General features: G+C 48.5%; 1 protein-coding gene across 1 annotated transcript in view; it reads left to right on the top strand.

Moving 5' to 3' along the window:
- Positions 1 to 1607: 1607 nt before the first annotated feature.
- The window catches only part of SEZ6L (seizure related 6 homolog like), a 135725-nt gene continuing 117399 nt past the window's right edge, over positions 1608 to 19933 (top strand). The window contains exons 1-3 of the mRNA XM_061140688.1: positions 1608 to 1612; positions 1707 to 1812; positions 2301 to 2331. Coding sequence (XP_060996671.1) covers positions 1608 to 1612; positions 1707 to 1812; positions 2301 to 2331 — 142 coding nt within the window. The remainder of the gene's footprint in view (positions 1613 to 1706; positions 1813 to 2300; positions 2332 to 19933) is intronic.

The raw sequence follows: 19933 nt of genomic DNA, 5'->3' as shown, positions 1-19933 counted from the left end.
CCTGCCTCTTGACCTTGTTAACTTCTTCTTCAGCCCTCAGCCTGTCATTTCCACAGAGCACTCTCTTTCTCTCTTTTTTTAAAGTCTACTGAATTTGTTACAGTATTGCTTCTGGCTTATGTTTTGGTTTTTTGGCTGTGAGCCATGTGGGATCTTAACTCCGTAACCAGGGATCTAACCTGCACCCCCTGCATTGAAAGGCTAAGACTTAACCTTTCAATGGACCTCCAGGGAAGTCCCAGGCTCTCTCTCTCTTCCTCTGGGGTATCCATCCTTTTATGACTCCACTTGAATGACATTATTATTTGATTATGGAATTAGTTAAGTCCCCACCCATACAATCCCTATCTGTATGGACCTGACCTTGTCCTCTTGCCTTTCTGGGCCTCACTCTCCTCATCTGTAAAATGGGTGACAAGCCTCCAGGGCTGGTCTGAGATGAGCTCCTGGGGCCCCAAGTGGGCCAGGCAAGGGTGCGTCCATGGCAGTCCCTTCTCCAAGGGGTTTCCACTTATACTTCCGATAGAACAACTTCTAAAATCCCTTTGCCACCTGCTGCAATGGGAAGTGAGGAGCCTGGCTTTTTCTCATAAAGAGGTGAATTGAATCCCGAACTCAGGAGGCGTTCTGAGACCAGTGAGGACAAAAAGTGAACACCGATGTTCATTTCATCGCACCTTCAGCAAACAGTTCCTGGAGACCAGTCAGTCTCCTGGATGCTCGGGCACAGAGGTCACTTAGACATGCTCTTTGCCTTTTATGAACACACAGTTGAGAAAGGAAACGGATGCAAAGATATAAACAACCATCAAGTAGGAGAGGAAACTGAGGTCTCCCCTTTGTCCAGGGGTTGTATGTTTCAGGCAGTGCTAAGCACTTTGTAAATTTCATTTCATTGTCCCTTTTCAACGCCAACCGAAGCCCTCTGAAGTGCTAGTCATATCCCCATTTCACAGATGCAGCAACTGAGGCTCAAAGTGGTGAAGTAAGTGTCCAGGCTCCGCGAAGAACCGTGAACTTTACTCTGTTTCTTTGCAAGGATGATCCCCTGGCTGCAGCCAGACGTCTCACATGTCTTGATGGAGGCAGCATGCTGTAGTATTGGAAAGCCCTGGGTTCAAGCCCAGGTTCTGGCACCAACAAGCACATGACTTTTCTCAGCCCCACTTCCCTCCACTGACAGAGTGGGGATCCTATCACCTTCCTCTCAGGGTGGTTTGAATGTTTCAGTGAAGCAAATCTTGTGAATGTTCCCAGTTCTTCTTCATAGAAGATGCTGAAAAAATACAGGTTTTCCTCGTTCCTGGCAAACATCAGCAGGAAGGTAGGTAGGATGTAAATAGAATGGAAACATAATGGAAATGTAAGCAAGACAGTCCTCTGTGCGTTTTTTTTTTTTTTGCAAAATCTGTTCTATATATGGCTTGTTTGAAAGAATTAAGCAATTAGAACTCATCATTGAGCAGATGACATGCTGCTTTGCTTTCCGTATGAACTCTTGTCTCCTGTGTCAAGGACCGTTCTGTCGTGAATCCATCTTCTGAGCTCAGGGAACCTACATAACCCAGGAAATCTGCCGCTTTCTAAAAGCGTTTTTTCTTAATCGCATGCCGTGAGAAAAACCAGCAGAAAGAATGAAGCAGAAGCCCAAGGGGGACTCATTAAAGCTTCTGGCTGCGGGAATAGGGCAGATTTGGCCTTGGCAGTGAAGAGGGCCGCGCAGTGCCCAGTGACAGCAATGATAATAATGAGAATGGTGTCCGATCACCAGGGTACCGGGCAGGGGACGAGGAGGCGGCGGTGGTGATGCCAGTGAGCGCTGATGGTAGAATGAAGCCTCGCAGCGAGTGGGAAGTGCGCAAATGCCGGCGTCTAACAGCTCTCTCCAGAACCCCGGGCCCACCAACCTACTCACTGTGGGACTGCGGGCAGGTGGCTCCAGCTTTCTGGGCCACGGATGCCATATCTGCCAAGAGGAAATCTTCATCCATTCATTCGTTCACTCAACAAATATTTACTGATCACCTGCTGTGTGCCAGGTATGTTCTACAATACAGGGGCTGCAGTGCTGATCAAGACTAGCAAGCCCCACCAGTGCAGCTGATATTGGCATAGAATCCTGAGTCAGAGGCAGTATTAATAACGAACCTTCATTGACTCTGAGCTCCTCAATCCCCCTGCATCCCTTGGAGGTAGATAGAGCAGCTGTTGCATCTCTACTGTAGAGACGAGGAAAGTGAGCACCCAGGAGCACCCCAGGCCTTAGGGCGTGGACCTCCCGGCTCTTTCCACTCTACCAGCTGTCTTGGGGGAGCCAGATCTTACTGCCAGGTGAGTTCATGGGACAGGCTTCTTCCTCAACCGGGAACTCATCCCTGGGATGGATGCAACCCTATGCAGCAAGTGCAGAACCTGTCACTGTCATCCCACAATCCTCTGCCTCTCTCTCCCCCGTCAGGTTTGGAGCTGTTCCAGAGCGGGGGCTCTTGTATCTCCAGGGCTTAGTGTGGAGTCTGGCAGCCAGCAAGTGCTTGGGGGAATATATGTGGAAATGAAAGAAGGGATGAAAGAGGAAGGAAGGAAGAGAGGGAAGGGGAGAAGGGAAAAAGAGGGAAGAGGAATTTCTGGCTTATATCACACAGTAAATATTAGACTGATGGATAGATGACTAGATGGATGGAGAGATAAAAGAAAGGCAGGGTGGATGGATGGATGAATAGGTAGATGGATACATATTTGGATGTATGGAGGGATGGCAGGGTGAATGGAGAGAAGGGCGGAAGAGAGGCTGGCTGGCTGGCTGGCTGGCTGGATGGATGGATGGGAGGTAGGGTGAATGGTGGATGAAAGAAGAAAGAGAGGTAAGAAAAGAAGGGGAAGATAAAAGGAGGAGGAATGGAAAGAGAAAGGAATAGGCAAACTTCCTGAAGAAGTGTCCATGAACGTTGAACAAATAAAAAGAATGAAATGCAACTCAGATCCCCCCTCTCACTCCCACAGCTTACCCCCTGCCCTTGTCCATCTGATTCTCCCCACAGCCTTCAAGGCCCAATTAAACCTCCCCTCTGCTGTCTACCCCAGCCCACAGAGACGGGTCTTTTTTCTCACACGGTGTGTTCCCGTTATCTAATTGCCAATTAGCATCTCGGTTACACAACTCTCCCTTCCCATGATTGAAACTGACCGGAGCGCTTGTTAGCATCAGGCCGTGGTTAAATCACTGGGCTGTAGGAGGAAGATTGGCTGGGAGCATCCTGGTCTTCCACTTCCTAACAACATGACATCGTGTTAGTCCAGTGTCTGGAGGCTCCACGGTCCTGTGTGTGCAGTAGAGATGCTGCCCCTGCCCTGTAGAGGTGTTTAGGAAGACTTCCCGTGCAAAAGCATGCAGCGAGCTTACGTGAGATTTGGGGCATACAAACCCTCACTCGGGCTAGTGATGCCCAGTGTTATTGTGATCTGTGAACGTCTTTTCTACCCTACAACACTGTGAGCTTTTAAAAAATGACTGCTCCTCCCGTCTCTCCTCCCCTGGATATACACACACACTCACCACCCCCCCACCACACACACACACACACATAAAACCACCACCAACCCCTAGCAGAGGGCTAAGAATCCAGAATACTTTTTGGTTGATGTCTTCTTGGACCCAAAGTCCAGGAAGTTTCATTTCAAAAGATCTGTGTTAAGTGAGTTTCAATTTGCCAGCTGTTTTATCCAGGCCAACTTTTCAGAAGTGAGTTTATTGCAGGAAAAAAAGAAAAATCAGTGTGTGTTCTCAACAAACCTGTAGGCCCTCTGATGCTCTTGGGTAATCAGTAGGTGAGGATAGGATTTCCCAGAACATGGGCCCAGAACCCCTTCCATCAGAACTTCCTAGATCAGAAACTCTTAATCTCAGGGCCTGGGGATCTTCATTTTAACCAGTTCCTTGGAGGATTCTAATGCATGCTTGCATAGGGAACTACTGCCCTGCGCAGCTTTGTAGAAACCTAGAGTTCAGAGCTTGGGGGCCTTTTGAGAGTTTCTCAGACTTAAGAGTTTCTAATCCAACTTCCTCACTTTACAGACTGGGGAAAGTAAGGCCCAGAGAGGGTAAGCAACCTATGCAAGGCCACACAGCAGGTCAGTGACAGGGCCAGGACACAGCCCAAGGGTCCTGTTCTCACTGTTCCACTCACTTCCCTCCTTTGCTCCACTTACCACTTCCTCTGCAAGGAGTCCTTGCCGGCTCAAGGGAGGAAGTAAATTAGCATTTCTTGAACCTTTACTGTACACCAGGCACTTGACACAGGGCCTTCCCGCAATCCTAAGGGCGGTATCATCACGCCCGTCATTCTAGAGAAGGAAGCTGTGAATCGGAGACAAACAATATTTGCAGAGAAACAAAACCTGCTGGTATATGAGAACAATTCCAATATTCCAGGAGAAATTGAGGGGAGCCCTTTCATCATCCATGTGGTGAAAACGATTTTAAAATGACTTAATAAGAAAAAATCCATTTTTTCATTCATGTAAACAGAATATACTACCTATTGGAACCCAATAGGAATCCCTAATAACACTGGCCCATGACACGTTGTGGCTGTTAGAATTTTATCCGTACCAGTGGTTCTCAACTTAGGGGGGCAGTTTTGGGCCCTGGGAAACATCTGGCAATGTCTAGAGACATTTTGGGTTGTCACAGCTGATCAGGGACCACTGACATCTAGTGGGTATAGGCCAGGGATGCTGTTCAACATCCTATGGTGCCCAGGATTGCTTCCCAGGCAAAGAATTACCTGGTCCAAAATGTCAATAGTGCCAGGGCTGCAGAACCCTGGTCTGCACGACCTGAAACTCTTGTTTGGTTGTGATGTCATTTGTGGTTGTCTCCCAGGAGGCGCTAGTGGTAAAGAACCCGCCTGCCAGTGCAGGAGACAAAAGGGATGTGGGTTCCATCCCTGGGTTGGGAAGATCCCCTGGAGGAGTGCATGGCAACCCACTCCAGTATTCTTGCCAGGAGAATCCCATGGACAGAGGAGCCTGGTGGGCTACCGTCCATGAGATCTGAGTCGGACGCGACCGCACACACACGCACCACCACTAGGAGGCAGTATAACTTCTGGTCCTGATGGCTCACCCCAGACGTGAGAGGCACTCAAGCCTTCCCTCTGACGTTCCATCTTCTATCCACAAAATGGGTATATTAGGGGGGAATGAGATGAGGTGGACGGAAAACGAGAGGAAAATAAGGTTATAGCTGAATGACGTCTCCGGGCAGGGATCCCACAACTGCTAAGAAGTTAGACGTCAACTCCAGGTCTGTCTAAATCCAAAGGTAAAATGACATTTCCAGTACTGTCTCTCTCCCTATGGATGAAAACCCCGTGGATCAAGATGTTGCCATGTAAGCCATGAAATTCCTTTGTATCAAACACAGTCTATTTTTTACTGGAGTATAATTGCTTTGCAATTGTATTAGAAGCTGTACAGTGAAATGAATCAGCTCTAAGTATATATTTATCCTCTTCCTCTGGAGTCTCCCTCTTGGGCCTCGCCTCCCCCATCTAGGTCATCACAGAGCACTGAGCTGAGTTCCCTGTGCCATATCCCAGGTTCCCACTAGCTATTAATATCTGTTTTACACATGGTACTGTATATATGTCAATCCTAGCCTCTCAATTCATGTCACCCTCCCCTGTCCCCCAACCCCAGGTCCACATGTCCATTCTCTGTGTCTCTATTCCTGCCCTGCAGATATTTTCGTCTGCACCATTTTTCTAGATTCCACATATACATGTTAATATATGATATTTGTTTTTCTCTTTCTGACCTGCTTCACTCTGTATGACAGACTCTAGATCCATCCACAGCTCTACAAATGATCCTCTTTCATTCCTTTCTGTGGCTGAGTAATATTCCATTGTGGGCTTCCCTGGTGCCTCAGTGGTAAAGAATCCACCTGCCAATGCAGGAGACGTGGGTTCAATCCCTGGGTTGGGAAGATTCCCCTGGAAGAGGAAATGGCAACTCACTCCAGTATTCTGGCTTGGAGAATCCCATGGACAGATGGACCTGGCGGGCTATAGTCCATGGGGTCGCAAAAAGTTGGACCTGACTTAGAGACTAAACAACAACAACAAATATTCCATTGTACATATGTACCATATCTTCTTTATCCATTCATTTTAGTTACATTGTATAGTACCTTGAGTTTCTCAAGCTGAATTTCAAGCATAACATCTGACACACAGTATCTGCTCCTTGGCCTCCCCTTCAGTGGAGAGAAGTGTTGCTTAGGAGTGGAGAATGCAGATTTTATGCTTAGTCTGAGTTTGAATCCTGGCCCTGAGGATTCTTGACTGTGTGACCTTGAGAAAACTCCATTTCTCTGGGACTCAGTGTTCTCACCTGTAACATGGGGATAATAGGATCCACAGTATTAAAGATTATTGTGAGTTTTAATTCAGATAATGCAGGTAAAGTACTTTTCACAGTGTTTGGTACATTGAAAATAATAAATGTTGACAGGAATAGTTATTATTATCATCATCATTGTCACTATAATTAAGTCCCCAGGATTAGGAGAAGGTGGGAAATTGAGACACTGGGGCATCCTTGGCATTTGTAAAGCAAAGCTGGTATCGTCTAGGTCTGATAATTCATGGCTCACTAAATCTAACCTGTCATTTCTGCTTTTAGTGAAAATATATTCAATATTGGAATTAATTACTATTAAAGTGGCCTTGTTATTAAGCACCGAGGGATCAGTAGCAGACCCAGTGGGTTATCATCATTGAGAAAAATATCTCAAGGGAAAGAAGAAAAAACTGAATTAATGCGCCATCCTGAATCCAGTTGGAAAATCCCTAATAACACTGGCTGCTGCTGACAATTAATCTAAGGAGCCTGTAAATCGTGAGAAAGCTTTTGGAGGCAGAAACTACGGTGGGAGGGAAGTGAGGAAGAAGCTGACTTATCCTTTCTGTCTTGGATGTTTCCTAACTGGCGATTCTGCAATGCAGGAGAAGCAAGGGATATTTGAGGACACCTGTTACCCCAACACACAGTTACTTTGTGGAGCAGGAGGAGGAGTGGACTGGGAGTCAGGATGGTGGGCCCTGGCCCAGCGCTGTTCTCTGTAACCAGGGGTAGTGATGGATGAAGAAAAATAGGAGATACCAGAGAGGCAGGCAGGGACAAATCACCTCGTGCCTTCAAAGCCCTGGTAGAGATTGTTTTTTTTCTAAGTGCAATGGGAAGTCTATGTAGGGTTTAGATCAGGGGCTGATTTAATATGATTGTTTAAAACTCACTTTGGCCATTGGCTGGAGACCAGACTGAAGAAGGGTATAGTGGGAGACCAGTAGGAGGTTATCACTGTCGTCTGGATAAGAGTTTAGAGACATTTGACATAAGATTAGGGTGGTGACAGGGGGTGATGGAGAAGGCACACAGAGGCAAGGTATATTTTGGAAGACAAGTTGGCAAGAGGTGCTGATGGATTGGATGAACAGAGTAAGGGAGAAAGGAGGCAATCAAGGTTGGCAGTGAGTCCCTACCCTAGATTAGGGATTAAGTAGCTAAATGGATGCCAGTACCTGTATCAGTCAGCTATGGCCATGATAATGCTGCATAACAAATCAGCCCCAACTCAGATGGGTCAGCAGTCATCTGTGGTCGAATAACTCTAAAAACACTTCAGAAGATTTGCTCCAGCCATCTTGCAACTCAGGACATCAGAGGATGCTCCAGTTTACCCCAGACTCAAGCAAGTTCAATTTTCTGATTAGCTTTGCACAGCTAGCAGGAACTTTGTTGAGCAGGTAGCTTGTCAGGCCAAACACAGGACAAGCCTGTCACTAGTCAAGAAGCTGACTCAGAGAGATTGGCCTGCTTCCCCTAATCGATGCCATCCGCATAATACTAAGAATCTCAACCTCTGCCAGCCAGTGCCTGCTCCTGCATTACTGGTTTCAAGCAGCGGGATCACTCAGCCTGTCAGAAGCCATTAGACAGCAGGGCTGGCTGATTTTGAAAAGGAGGATAGGGGGTCTTTTCAAGGACAAGCTGAACATATAAAAGGAAAACCAGACTGACCCAGGCCAGCATCCACGGTTGAGGATTTAGATGACTCCAGGAAGTAAGAGAACCAACAGGACGATGCTTTTCGCCATAGTGGGTAATGCATCATGTCTCCTGTGGAGAAAGAGAGATGGACGATGTGCTTGAGGGAAATCGTTGCCATCCCAAGTGGCAATTTGCGATCTGGACAGGAAGTAAGTAAATGGGACTGAACAAGAACCCTGAAGAAGCTGCATTTGGGAACAAACGGGGCTAAGCGTGGCTGCCTGAAAGGTGAAGGATTTGCAAAGAAAGGCTGGCTTCTAATTTGAACACAGTAGCAACCCTTCCCTTGGCCCGGGTTCCTCCACCCGCAGTTCCCCCAGGCCACAGACCTGGCCCCCTCTCTCTAGAATTTGCTGGCTTAGTGAACGGTGCTGCCATATGTGTGCTTGAGCAAGACAAAAACTTGGAAACCATCCCTTACACCTCGCTCTCCCTCACTCCCCTTATCCAATCCATTTCCAAGACCTGTCCATTTTGCTTCCTAAATATTCCTCTAAGCGGCTTACTTTCCCTCCATTCCTGCTGCCATCAACCAAGTCATAGCCTCCATCAGCTCTCACCAGGCCGATGGCAGCAGCCCCCTCGCTGGTCTTCTGGTTTCCAACTCACAATCCACCCTCCATGCTGCCGCCACAGCCACCTTTGCAAAATACGCGTCTGCCAACACCACCTCCCTTTTTAAAAACCGTTCGGTGACTCCCCATTGCTTTCAGAATAGAGACCAAAATTATGAATACAATTTACTGTTCCCAGCAGGGTCTGAGTCCCTGCCCACCTCTCACTGCTGCACAAGCTGTTCTGTCCGCCTGGAACACCCTTCCCTCCTACCTTCACCAAGCTCACATAGTCATCCTTCAGAGGCCAGCTCAAGCATCAGTTCTGCAAAGCAACAGTGCCCTTTGCCTTTGAGATCAGAAACTTAAATATATACTCAGAGGATCTTATTCTGTTCCTTCAGAGTCCTTATCTCAGCTGGTAATTGCACTTTCATTTTTCTGTGATTATTCTGTTAAAATCAGCCACCTTGTGAACTCTGGCTGAAACTGCGCATGGATTTACCTAACACTTGACCCACTCCCATGCTCGCTGGCCTTCCACTACTGTGGTTGGATTCCCAGAATTCCTTGCAGGTGAGAATGGCCGTGTGACACTGTCTGGCCAATGAGATGCAAGCAGAAGGTTCTGTTGAGACTTCTGGGAAAGATTCTCAAAAGAGGACAGACTCAACTTGGATGCTCTTTGCCCTTTCGCCTCTTCCCTTTATCTTTGGCTGGATTACCAACCCAGTGAAGACTGGTGCAGCGGTCACCTTTCAGCCAGGAAGAGAAGAGCCATACAAGGATGAGGGAGCAGAAAGAGAAGAAGCTGGGGTGCCTCTGGCATGGTGGGGTGGTTGGGTCAGCCTTGGTCCACTTACCACTGACCTCTTGTTGCCATGAGCTGGGGCTCTGTGTAACTAGCAATAGCTGAGTTAATTCCATAGAACTGTTCTATAAGATTCTCTTTTTTTTTTTTTTTTTAAGATTTTTTTTTTATGTGGACCATTTTTAAAGTCTTCATTGAATTTGTTACAATATTGCATGTGGGATCTTATTTCCCCGACCAGGAATGGAACCTGTACCCCCTGCATTGCAAGGCAAATCCTTAACCACAGGACCGCCTGGGAAGTTCCCGTAAGACTAACTGATAAAAGCTCCATGATGACATGAACTGTGAATATATTTGCTCTCTGCACATTCCTGGCATGGAGCCTGGCACATACATTCAGTGAACATCTGTTGAATGAAAGGAGCACTGTCCTTGGAGTCCAGCAGATCTAGGTTCTGATTTCTGCCACATTGTTGATGACTGCATGGCCACTTAACCTCTCCCTGCCTCCTCGGCTGTCAAAATGGGTATGTGGTGCCTTCCTCCTCCTGGAGTGGATGAGATCAACAGGAAGCCTTAGCACGGTGTCTGGTACCTAATAAGCGCTCATTTGATCGGGAATTCCTGAAATCCTCCTAGCATCAGCTGGGCAGGTTCCCAGAAAATTCCTTCCCCAGCCAAGCTTCAGTTTCCCCATCTGTGAAGGGAAGTGGCCCTATGAGCTGACCTCTGCGGTCCCTCCTGCCCTAAAAGTCAGTAAGTCACACACATGTACACATACACATGCACACGCACGCACACATCTGTGCATATGCTAGGATCTGAGACACTTAAAACAGACATGAATTCAAATCTCAGGCTTCTCTGCCCTAAACGTATCACCTTGTCCAAGCTACTTCCTCCCAGCGAGCCTCAGTCTCCCCATCTGTAAAATGGGGATGACTGTGTCAGGTGGTGGTCTGGGGCTTCCAAGGGATCCTGCAGGTTCCTTATCAGCACAGGGGGTTTAGAAACAGTGTCTGAATATCAGCCATTAGACTCTGTCCACCCCACCCACCCCCCACACCCCCACACCCCCCACACCCCCTCCTGGATTCAGCGGCGCTCTGCCACGGGTTAATCTAAGATGGGAACAGAAACACAAATTTTCCATTCAAAACCTACAGACCATTTTTGTTCAGTAATAGATTTAAACAAGCTTTTCTCTCACAGCAATCTTCCCTAATCTCCGATTGTTCCCTTTTTAGAGATGCAGTGTCCTTGCGCGTCGTGTGGAGAATACAAATGAGAGATTGTCTGAAATCTCCCCTTGTCTCTTGCAGAGCCTCTTCATCAGGGCTGTCTCCCTCACCCTCTTCAGAGGCAGCGTCTGCTGGGGTCCGCCCCATCCTGTCGTGCGTGGAGTGATTCTCCCCAGAACAGTCTTACAGATGGAAAGTGGGTGCTTGTCCTGGACTAGGGCCCCGGAAGGTCCTGCAGTCATTTCCCAAGTCCAGCTATCAACTCCTCACACCCAAAGAGGAAATACTACTACTTATAAAAGGGTTATCATGTGTTAATAGCACTCTTTGTGCCTGGCTCTGTCCCTTCCAACACCACCGTGAGGAAGGAAAGTCTATTATACCCATTTTACAGGTGAGACAGCTGAGGCTCAGAGATGTTAAGGACTCAAACCAGTGTCACACAGCTGTTCTCCAAGGTTGGGGTGAATGTGCCAGATTAGGCAACCCTTCCTCACTGTACCTGTATTTCTCTCTCTCTCTCTCTTTTTTTTTAACTATTTATTTATTTGGCTGTGCCAGTTCTTACTTGCAGAAGGCAGGATCATCGATCTTTGTTGCAGTATGTGAGATCTTCTGGTTGCGGCACGTGGGATCTAGCTCCCTGACCAGGGATCAAACCCAGGGCCCCTGCATCGGGAGCATGGAGTCTCAGCCCCTGGAAAGTCCCTGTAGCTGTATCTCTTGGGTGCTTAGTACATACAAGTCTCTGATCTAAACACAGGATATGGATGACAAGCGAGTAAGCCTGCAAATAAGCAGGGTGATTTCTGACTGTGACCATACAATGCAAAGGGGTTGTAACCATGAGCACGGAGGGGAGGGTGTATACACGTGATGTCTTACAAAGATGATCTGGAGCCCCTCATGGAAGGTGGTCTTTGAGCTGAGACAGGGGCAGTGAGGGGCAACAGGCTGCTCAGGGATCTGGGGGAGGAGGGTTCCTGGAAGGAAGAGCAGGTTTGGGAGTGAGGATGGGACTGCAGGAGACGGGGTTGGGGAGCTGGGAGGAGAAGTCCACGTGGGGCTCTGAGGCCAGTGAAAGAGTCTGGTCTTAGCGCAGCTGGAGGCCACGGAAGAGGCTGAGGCCATCCTTTGACACGTTAAGGACCCCTCTGACACCCTTGGTTTCCCCGGTGGCTCAGCGGGTAAAGAACCCACCTGCCAATGCAGGAGACACAAGAGATGTGGGTTCAATTCCTGGGTCAGGAAGATCCCCTGGAGCAGGAAATGGCAACCCACTCCAGTGTTCTTGCCTGGAGAATCCCAGGGACAGAGGAACCTGGTGGGCTACAGTCTATGGGGTCACAAAGATTCAGACATGACTGAGAACACACGCCACCTGGGGAGACTGTGTCAGGACCCAGGGCAGGGAAGCTCCCCCAGCCTGGGAGACATCGAGGGAAGGCAGACTAGCTAGAGCGCGGTGCCGGAATGGAGGTGGAGAGGCAGGACCCTGAGGTGGAGAGGCAGAGACAGGACCCGAGGGGAGCCCAGTCCTTCAGGGACAAGCACCCTTGGAGGCGTTGGTTTGTACAGCTAGGTGCCCTGGGAAGAAGCTTCTCTGGGCGATGGCTTTGATGCTGGTAGGTCCAGACGTCTGAGAGCATAGCCCCCAGTTACTAATCATCCAGGAGAGGTGTAGGGGCACCTCAGGCAACTCCCCTCTTCTCGTGGGGGAGGAGGAGTCTTTATTTCTCTTCCCCCTTCTCTCCCTCCCCCTATCTCTGTCAAGAGCATGGATGAATCTCAAAAAAGAACATTATACTGAGTGAAAGAAGCCAGACCCAAAAAAAACCAGACTACACACACACGATTCCATTTATATAAAATGGGGTAGAGCATGCAAACTAATGCATAGTGACAGAAAGCAGATCCGGGAGAGTGTGGGGGAAGCTGGTGGGGTGGAGAGGGATGAGAGGGAGGAATTCCAAACGATCTCTTTCTGCTTCTCTGTCTCTTTCCCATCTCTGTCTCTCTTTCCCATCTCTGTCTCTTTCTGCCTCTTTCTCTCTCTCGCCTTATGGGAGATATGACAGATAACACCACTCACTGGGAGCTAGTGGCAGATTGGACTAGCGATTGAGAAGTAGGACTTGTTACTCACCCCTTCCTAGTTTTGAGTCCCAGCTCCACCACTGACCAGCTGGGTGACCCTGTGCAAGTGACATAACCTCTCTGAGCCTCAGTTTATCTTATAAAATAGGAGGAAAATTGTTTTACTCCTCACAGGGTTTTTTTTTTTTTTTTTATTCTAGCTTTCTTGAAGTATAACTGGCATCCAATAAATTGCACATGTTTAGAATGTACAAGTCAATCCGTTTGGAGATACGTATACCCCCATGAAACCATCCCCACGATCAAGACAATGAACACATCCATCCACCTAAAAAGTCTTCATGCACTCTTAGAAAAAAATTCCTCCCTCTTACCCCTCCCTACTCTTCTCATCTTCTCCATGCTACTATCATACTATATATTAGTTTGCATTTTCCCAGAGTTTTCTATAGAAAAAATCATGTAATATGTACTCTGATTTTTCAATCTGGCTTCTTTTACTCAGTATAGTGGTTTTTTGAGATTCATGTGTGTTCTCATGGTTATCAAAAGATCATTCATTTTTATGCTAAGCAGAATCCCATTCAATGAATGACCCACAGTCTGTTTATACATACACCTACTGATAGATATTTGGTTATTTCTATTTTGAGGCTGTTTATAAGTAGTGGTGCTGTAGACATGTATACAGGTCTTTATACGGATATAGGTTTTCATTTTTCTCAGGTAAATACCCAAGAGTAGAGTTTCTTAATCATATGGTAGGTATACATTTAAGAAACTTTCTGTTTACCAACGTGGTACCATTTTACATCCTACCACATATATCTGAGTATTCCAGGTGCTTCTGGTCTCTGTCAACACTTGCAACTATCTGTCTTTATTTTAGCCAGTCTAACAGGTGTGTCAGAGTGTCTGACTGTGATTTGAATTTGCATTTCCCTAATGATTAACGTGTTGGACATCATTTCATGAGTTTACTTGATGTCCATGTAGCTTTGGGGTGCCACAGTGCCTGGCCAAATATTTTGCCCTCTTTGGGGGATTGCTTAGTTTATTACTATCGAGTTTTGAAAACCATTTGTGTATTCCGGGAACAATTCTTTATCAGATGTGAAATCTGCATAGTTTCTCCCCATCTGTGGCTTGACTACATTTTCTTAATAGTGTCCATCAAAGAGCAGAAGTTCTTAAATTTAATGAGGTTCAATTTATCAATTTTCCCTTTTATGGGTATTTTTTTTCCCCTTACAAGCTATTAAGATAATTCAGTGCCTGGCACATTAACAAGTACTTAGTAAATGGCAGATGCCCTTGTTATAACTTTGAAAGGGAAAGTGCAGTACCCTGAGAGAGGCCTGAAGGACCAACACCTCTGCACCCCTCTCTGTGTGACCCAGCTAAGCTCTTTCCCCTCTCTGAGCCTCAGTTTCCCCGTGTGTGCAGTGAGGGGGTTGCATGACTCAGTGATATTTGAGAGCCCGTTATCATAGACAGAGTGTTAATATTCTCTAAAGGCTAGAAAGGGATATTAAGGGGGAAGTGTTGGGGATTGGGAGCTGGGATGGAGAGGCTTCCTTCCAGGGATCAGAAGTCCAGCCTCCCTTCTGAACCAAGAGCATCTTGCAGGTAGTTTCAGATCCCCTGAGGGCACCTGGGAGATGTTGGCATGGAGGGAAATGGATGGGCAACCTTTCACCCCTAAATGCTTCCTGGAACTGCTGAGATCCTGGGATTCTACAGGTGAGAAAAGGAAGGTGCAGAGAGACATGGTGAAGAAGTGGCAGGGCCAGAATTCAAACCCCAAAACCTACACTCCGTCGACTCCATCCAGCCTGGACCCTGGAGGAGGGAAATGCCAGGGCAGGCAGAGAGAGGGGGAACTTCAGCCAAAGAAATGTTCCATCTGAAAGTCACAGTGCATTCCCTCCCAAGCAGCTGCGAGTAAAAAATAGAGTGGGTCGGAATTAGCAGACCTTTTTTTTTTCCTCCATTTTAATTTATAGCTTGTTAGTTGAGAGGCTCATTGGGAGGACGTCTTGTCTCTGGCTTGGCAGCCGAGTCAATGACAAAGCACTGACAGCCCAGAACAGCCTTCCTCCTCCAAGGCAGGTCGTGAGTGGTGATGGACCTCACCAGCCTTCTTGGGCATCTCAGTGGTGGTGGCCCTTACACAGTCCTCCCCCAGGTTCCAGAAGGTGCAAAACCCCACCGTTGGCTTGATGTCTGCAGTAGTCCTGTTTCTTATGTTCATGTCCTCTAACGTTTAGTAAACTATTCACTATTCTCCAGGAACCAGAGAAATAAAGGTAATTAGGACACAGCCCCTGTCCTCAGGCTGAAGGGGTGACGATCTCATACATGAATAACTACGGGATGATGCAATGGAAACTGCAGCCGCAGAGAAAAGGGGCATACGGAGCTGGGGTTGGGGCATCAGGCAAGGCTGCCTAGAGGTGGTGATATTTCAGCTGGGTTTTGAAGGATGAGTATGAGTTCAATGGGATAGATGTACCCATAGTGCCTGACAGTAGGGATTGTTCAGTAAGTTTCTGTCCTGTTCTCTTTCCTAGGGGTTTCTCAGATGTTTCTCTTACGTGCTTTGCCAGATTATAAACTCACTAGGGGCGGGGATTGTGCTTCCCCCCTTCCTTCCAATTTCCTGCAGCAGTGGACACAGGACACAGTGGACCTGACCCACAGAGCAGAATTTCTCAACTTCAGAACTCTTGGCATTTGGGGCTGGGTAATTATTTGGGCCAAGAAGTGGACTGGAGGCATGTCCTGTGCTGTGCATTGTAAGATATTTAATAGCATCCCTGGCCCCTCTTCCCCTCCTCCCTACAGTCATGACAAACAGAAAATGTCTCCAGACATTGCCAAGTGTCCCCTGGAGGTGAAAATCACACTTGGAGAACCACAGTCATGGAATCTCCATGTAGTCCTTCATTAATTTAATTTTTCATTCATGCGTTCAACAGACATTTACTGAATACTTAACCACGGTGGGCATTAGGAACACAAAGATGTGTAAGACACAACCATGGCCACTGTCCTTGGCGAGTCACCAGGCCAGACAGGAAGAGGGACAAGCTAATAATTCTGATGGGGGAGCACAGAGGCTATGAGAGATTGAGTGGGAGAGTGTATTCCAGGAAGGCCCCCTGAAAGAGGCAACACCTATCCTGAATATTAAAAATAAATAGAAATTAGCCAGGTGAAAGGGGAAGAAGGCAATCTAAACCAAGAACCTGGGATAAGCAAAGTTCTCGAGGGTGGGCAGACCTGGCCCTTTTAGGGGAGTATGGCAGTTCTGCAGTCCTGGGGCCTAGGCCTGCCCTGCCGTCGAGGTCCCCTTTGCAGAGGAGATGTGTGGGTCTCCATGAAGCACTCACTGGCTCAGTCCATCTCCTCCCCGCCACCTCCACAAAGGCCACCTTCCTGTCCAAGGGCCTCTCAGTGATCACAGTCCCTCTAGGCTGATGTGAGGGGAGAGTTCTCAGCTCCTGCCTTTAGACCTGTCATCCAGTCCCTGATTACGCTTAGAGTTTGAAGACAGACTGGGGACATCTCTGCAGAGTCACAGCTGCCAGCCCGTTAGGTCTCCAGAGCTGAACAGAGTCTTGACCCTTTAATTGCTTGAGAACTTCGGTGTGGAAACTTCTTCATGTCTGAATGATGCATGGTCTTCCCAGTGTGGCCCCCACACTTCCAGCAGCTCTTTTAGACCATTCATTTATGTGTTTGGTTGATCTGTCCAGGAAGGGAAACTTTAAATAATAAGGAATGGGAATGGAATTGGAAGGGGGAGGGAGGGGTCAAATGTTTTGAGCCTGTGGACTTGATTAATTCCAGTCATGACATTTATTTCAAAAAGGTAGTTTATCAACTAAAGTGCCAGTTCCTGGTCTGGAGTCCCCAGACCCTAATGGTCTTTGAAAAGGGTGATGGGGGAGGGCTTCAAAACTAGGGTAAGCATTCTGAAAATCCTGCTGGGGATTCTCTACTTAAAAAAACCAAGGCTGAATCTGCTAGCTCAGAGGTCAGGTTATTTGAGTTTAAAATTCATGGACACTGTCTGCGGGATGACCCCCTAACTGTGACCTCTGCGGCTCAGCTTGGCACGGGAGCTGCCAGCCACTAGGACCTCGCTGTCAGCACATCCCCTCCAGCCTCCCTCTGCTCTCTTCTCATCGTTCCTCAGCCTTTTGGCTGAGATCAAGTGCTGTCTTCTCTGCCACGCAGAAGCCCATAAATACCAGCCTCTCTCACCTGCAGACTCTGCCGGAGACCCTTCCCTGCTCCCCTCCCCCGTCTGCCTCAACACAGTCCTTGGCTCACCATCCTGCCTCCCAGAAGCGTCTCCTGGCCACCTAGACCTGTGTCCCAGGGACCCTCTAGGGAGTGGAATCTTGAGTTACACAGACCTGGCTTCACATCCCAGCTCAGCCACTTCCCAGAGACATGAACGCGTGTCTCTGGGCCTCTGTTTCCCCGCGTGTCCAACACGGACACTGTCCCTGCGTTCCTACCTCGCAGGATTGTGACGAGGATTAAATGAAATTGCCAAGGCTCTCAGTGCTGCCTTGCCTCTGAGATGGTCTTCTTCGGGTCAGCGGTGGCTCCCTGTCTTCATTTACAGGTCTGCTTTCCCCGCAGCATCTCTAGGGGGACTGGGACCAGCCTTGGACCCCATATCCTCAGTTTCTGGTGCAACACCTCAGGAATAGGAGACTCCCAGTACACATTTGCATGCAGATGTCCCAAGACATCAGAGAGGGAACCGGAACTGCTTACCAGCTGGGTGAACATGGGCAGGTTATTTCCCCACCCTGTGCCTCAGTTTCCTCATCTGTAAAATGGGTATTATGATAGTACCTACCTTGTGGGGTTGCTGGGAGTATAAACTTAGTTAATGCATGTAAAGTGCTTTGCACAAAGTGAACACTGTTTAAGTGTCACTCATTATTTGATTGATGAAACCAGGGAACCAAATGACTTATTACTTCACCAAAGCACTGTGGAAGGCAAAACATACTTTATACTATACAGTGGGGTAGAGGGCATTAATGAGGAAATATTTGGGGCTACTGAGGTGTCCCCATCTCTCCCCTGACCCATCCCACCCACGGCCCGGCCTCCAAGCCAGCCACTGCAGGAAATAGGATTTGGGTTATTTTTTCTTTAATCAGCAGAGTGCGGGTGTGCTATTTCACACGCCAGGTGTTTAAGTGTATACCTAGTTACAGCTGACCGTCTTGGATGATTGGTTGAGGGGGGCCGAGTTCCCGTCTGTCCCCAATCAATCTGGAAACTGAAAAGCGGCCAGAATATTCATTTTCCACTTCAGGCTGGCAGCCTGGGATTATTCTCGATGGAGGAGCAGCCAGGCCCAAGGGCTTGGGAGGAGGTCTTCCCAGGATGGGTCTTCCCCAGGGGTTAGGGTTTTCCTGATGACCCAGGATGGTAGGGAGATGGGCAGAGGTGGGGTCTTGAGCAAACCAGGTCCCTGTTATTAATTAAGGGGCAGGCACTGGTCAGAGGGCTAGGGGAGCTAACTCAGGTGGCTTAGCTGTGGCTCAGAGCCCCAAGCTCAGTGTCAAGGTTGTATCTGTGACACAGTGTAGCCCAAGGTAATGCCCAGGCACATAGGCTGGCATTTCATAAGCACCTACTCTGAGTTTCCACTGGGCAAAGCACCCACAAGAGGAAACCCAGGAAACCCGGGCGTGAGCATAAGAGCTGAAAATACCAGCTCCGTCCGAAAGAGTGGAGAAGTCAGGGAACTGTGTTGATAAAGGCAGGCCCTGTGACAAGATGGCCTTCATTCAATCGTCCCTTCGTTTACTTAGAAACTTAGCACCTTAGGACGAGGTAGGGATGGTTCTGATGACTTGTAGACTCCAGCGGGGAGTAAAACACAGGAGTAAAACATAAGAGGTGAGATCGTGAAAGTGCACACACAACAACACAATGATTAGTGCAGAAACAGTGGCCGTGGATCGCGTGCTGACAGTAAGCCAAGCTCCGCACACGGTACTTCATCTACTCACAATAGCTCCGTGATAGGGCCTATTTTTACCCCGGGTGTGCAGATGGTGAGCCCGGAGCTCTGAGAAGGGTGAGTCTCTGGGTGAAGGCCCAGGCAGGCGGGACGGAATCACGAGTGACAGCAGCCCCATCTGACCCCAAACCCTCCTGCCGCCAACCACTAGGCTAGCCAGCCTCTCAAAATAACTGGAGCGCATGGTGCTGTTTTTGTTTTCAGAACACATTGTTTTAACGGCTGAGTAGCAACTACAGAAAGTAGACACCCAGGTGAAGGGCAGGCTGGGGAGAGCCCTTGGCGGTGGGTTTCACAACCACCCCCCCCCCAGCACACATCTTAATGTCTTGCACATAGTAGGTGGTCGGCAGGAACTTGCTGATTCGAAGCCTTTCTGAGCACCGTCAGGCAAGCCTCTGCCCCCTATTTATTTCTTTTTTAAAAAAAATATTTGTTTGGCTGCCTTGGGTCTTCGTTGTGAAGTCTTGGTTGCAGCGTGTGGGCTCTAGTTCCCTGTCCAGGGATCGAACCCAGGCCCTCTGCATCAGGACAGTGGCGTCTTAGCCACTGGCCTGCAGGGAAGTCCCTGCCCCCTATTTCTTCAGTGATCACAAGGCATCGTTTCATCTCTCTGGTCTGTGAGGCGGGGCTATGCAAACCCTCACTTTGCAGAGGAGGGAACGGGGACGCGAGAAGTGGGGCGCAGACTGGAACTCAGCCCCCAGGACTCCATGGCCCAGGTTCTCTGGCTTTGCATCCCCCAGGGGGAAGGACACAAGATGAGACCCCGGCCCCCCAGATCCTTCCAGCTCTGCCTGCTGCCTCTTCCTCAGGCCCAAGGGGCAATAGATCCCATTTGGTTACCTTATCAACATGAAACCGCTGCGCTCTTCTGTCACCCTGAGCCACCGGGGTCTGTAAAACGCTCTCTCGTGTCACTTTCCACTTTGGAGAAGTGCGTCTGAAACCTGCCGTCGTGAGCTTAGGCTGCTGCATGCAGACCAGGCAGGAAGCCATCCATTTCAATGTCCTCTTCTTCCCTCTCCAACCCCCAACAGCACCTCCT

Source organism: Dama dama, chromosome 5, assembly GCF_033118175.1.
Source record: "Dama dama isolate Ldn47 chromosome 5, ASM3311817v1, whole genome shotgun sequence".
NCBI classification, from domain to species: Eukaryota; Metazoa; Chordata; class Mammalia; order Artiodactyla; family Cervidae; genus Dama; species Dama dama.
Note: the sequence above shows the minus strand (reverse complement) of the source record. Positions and strands in the feature narration are given on the sequence as shown.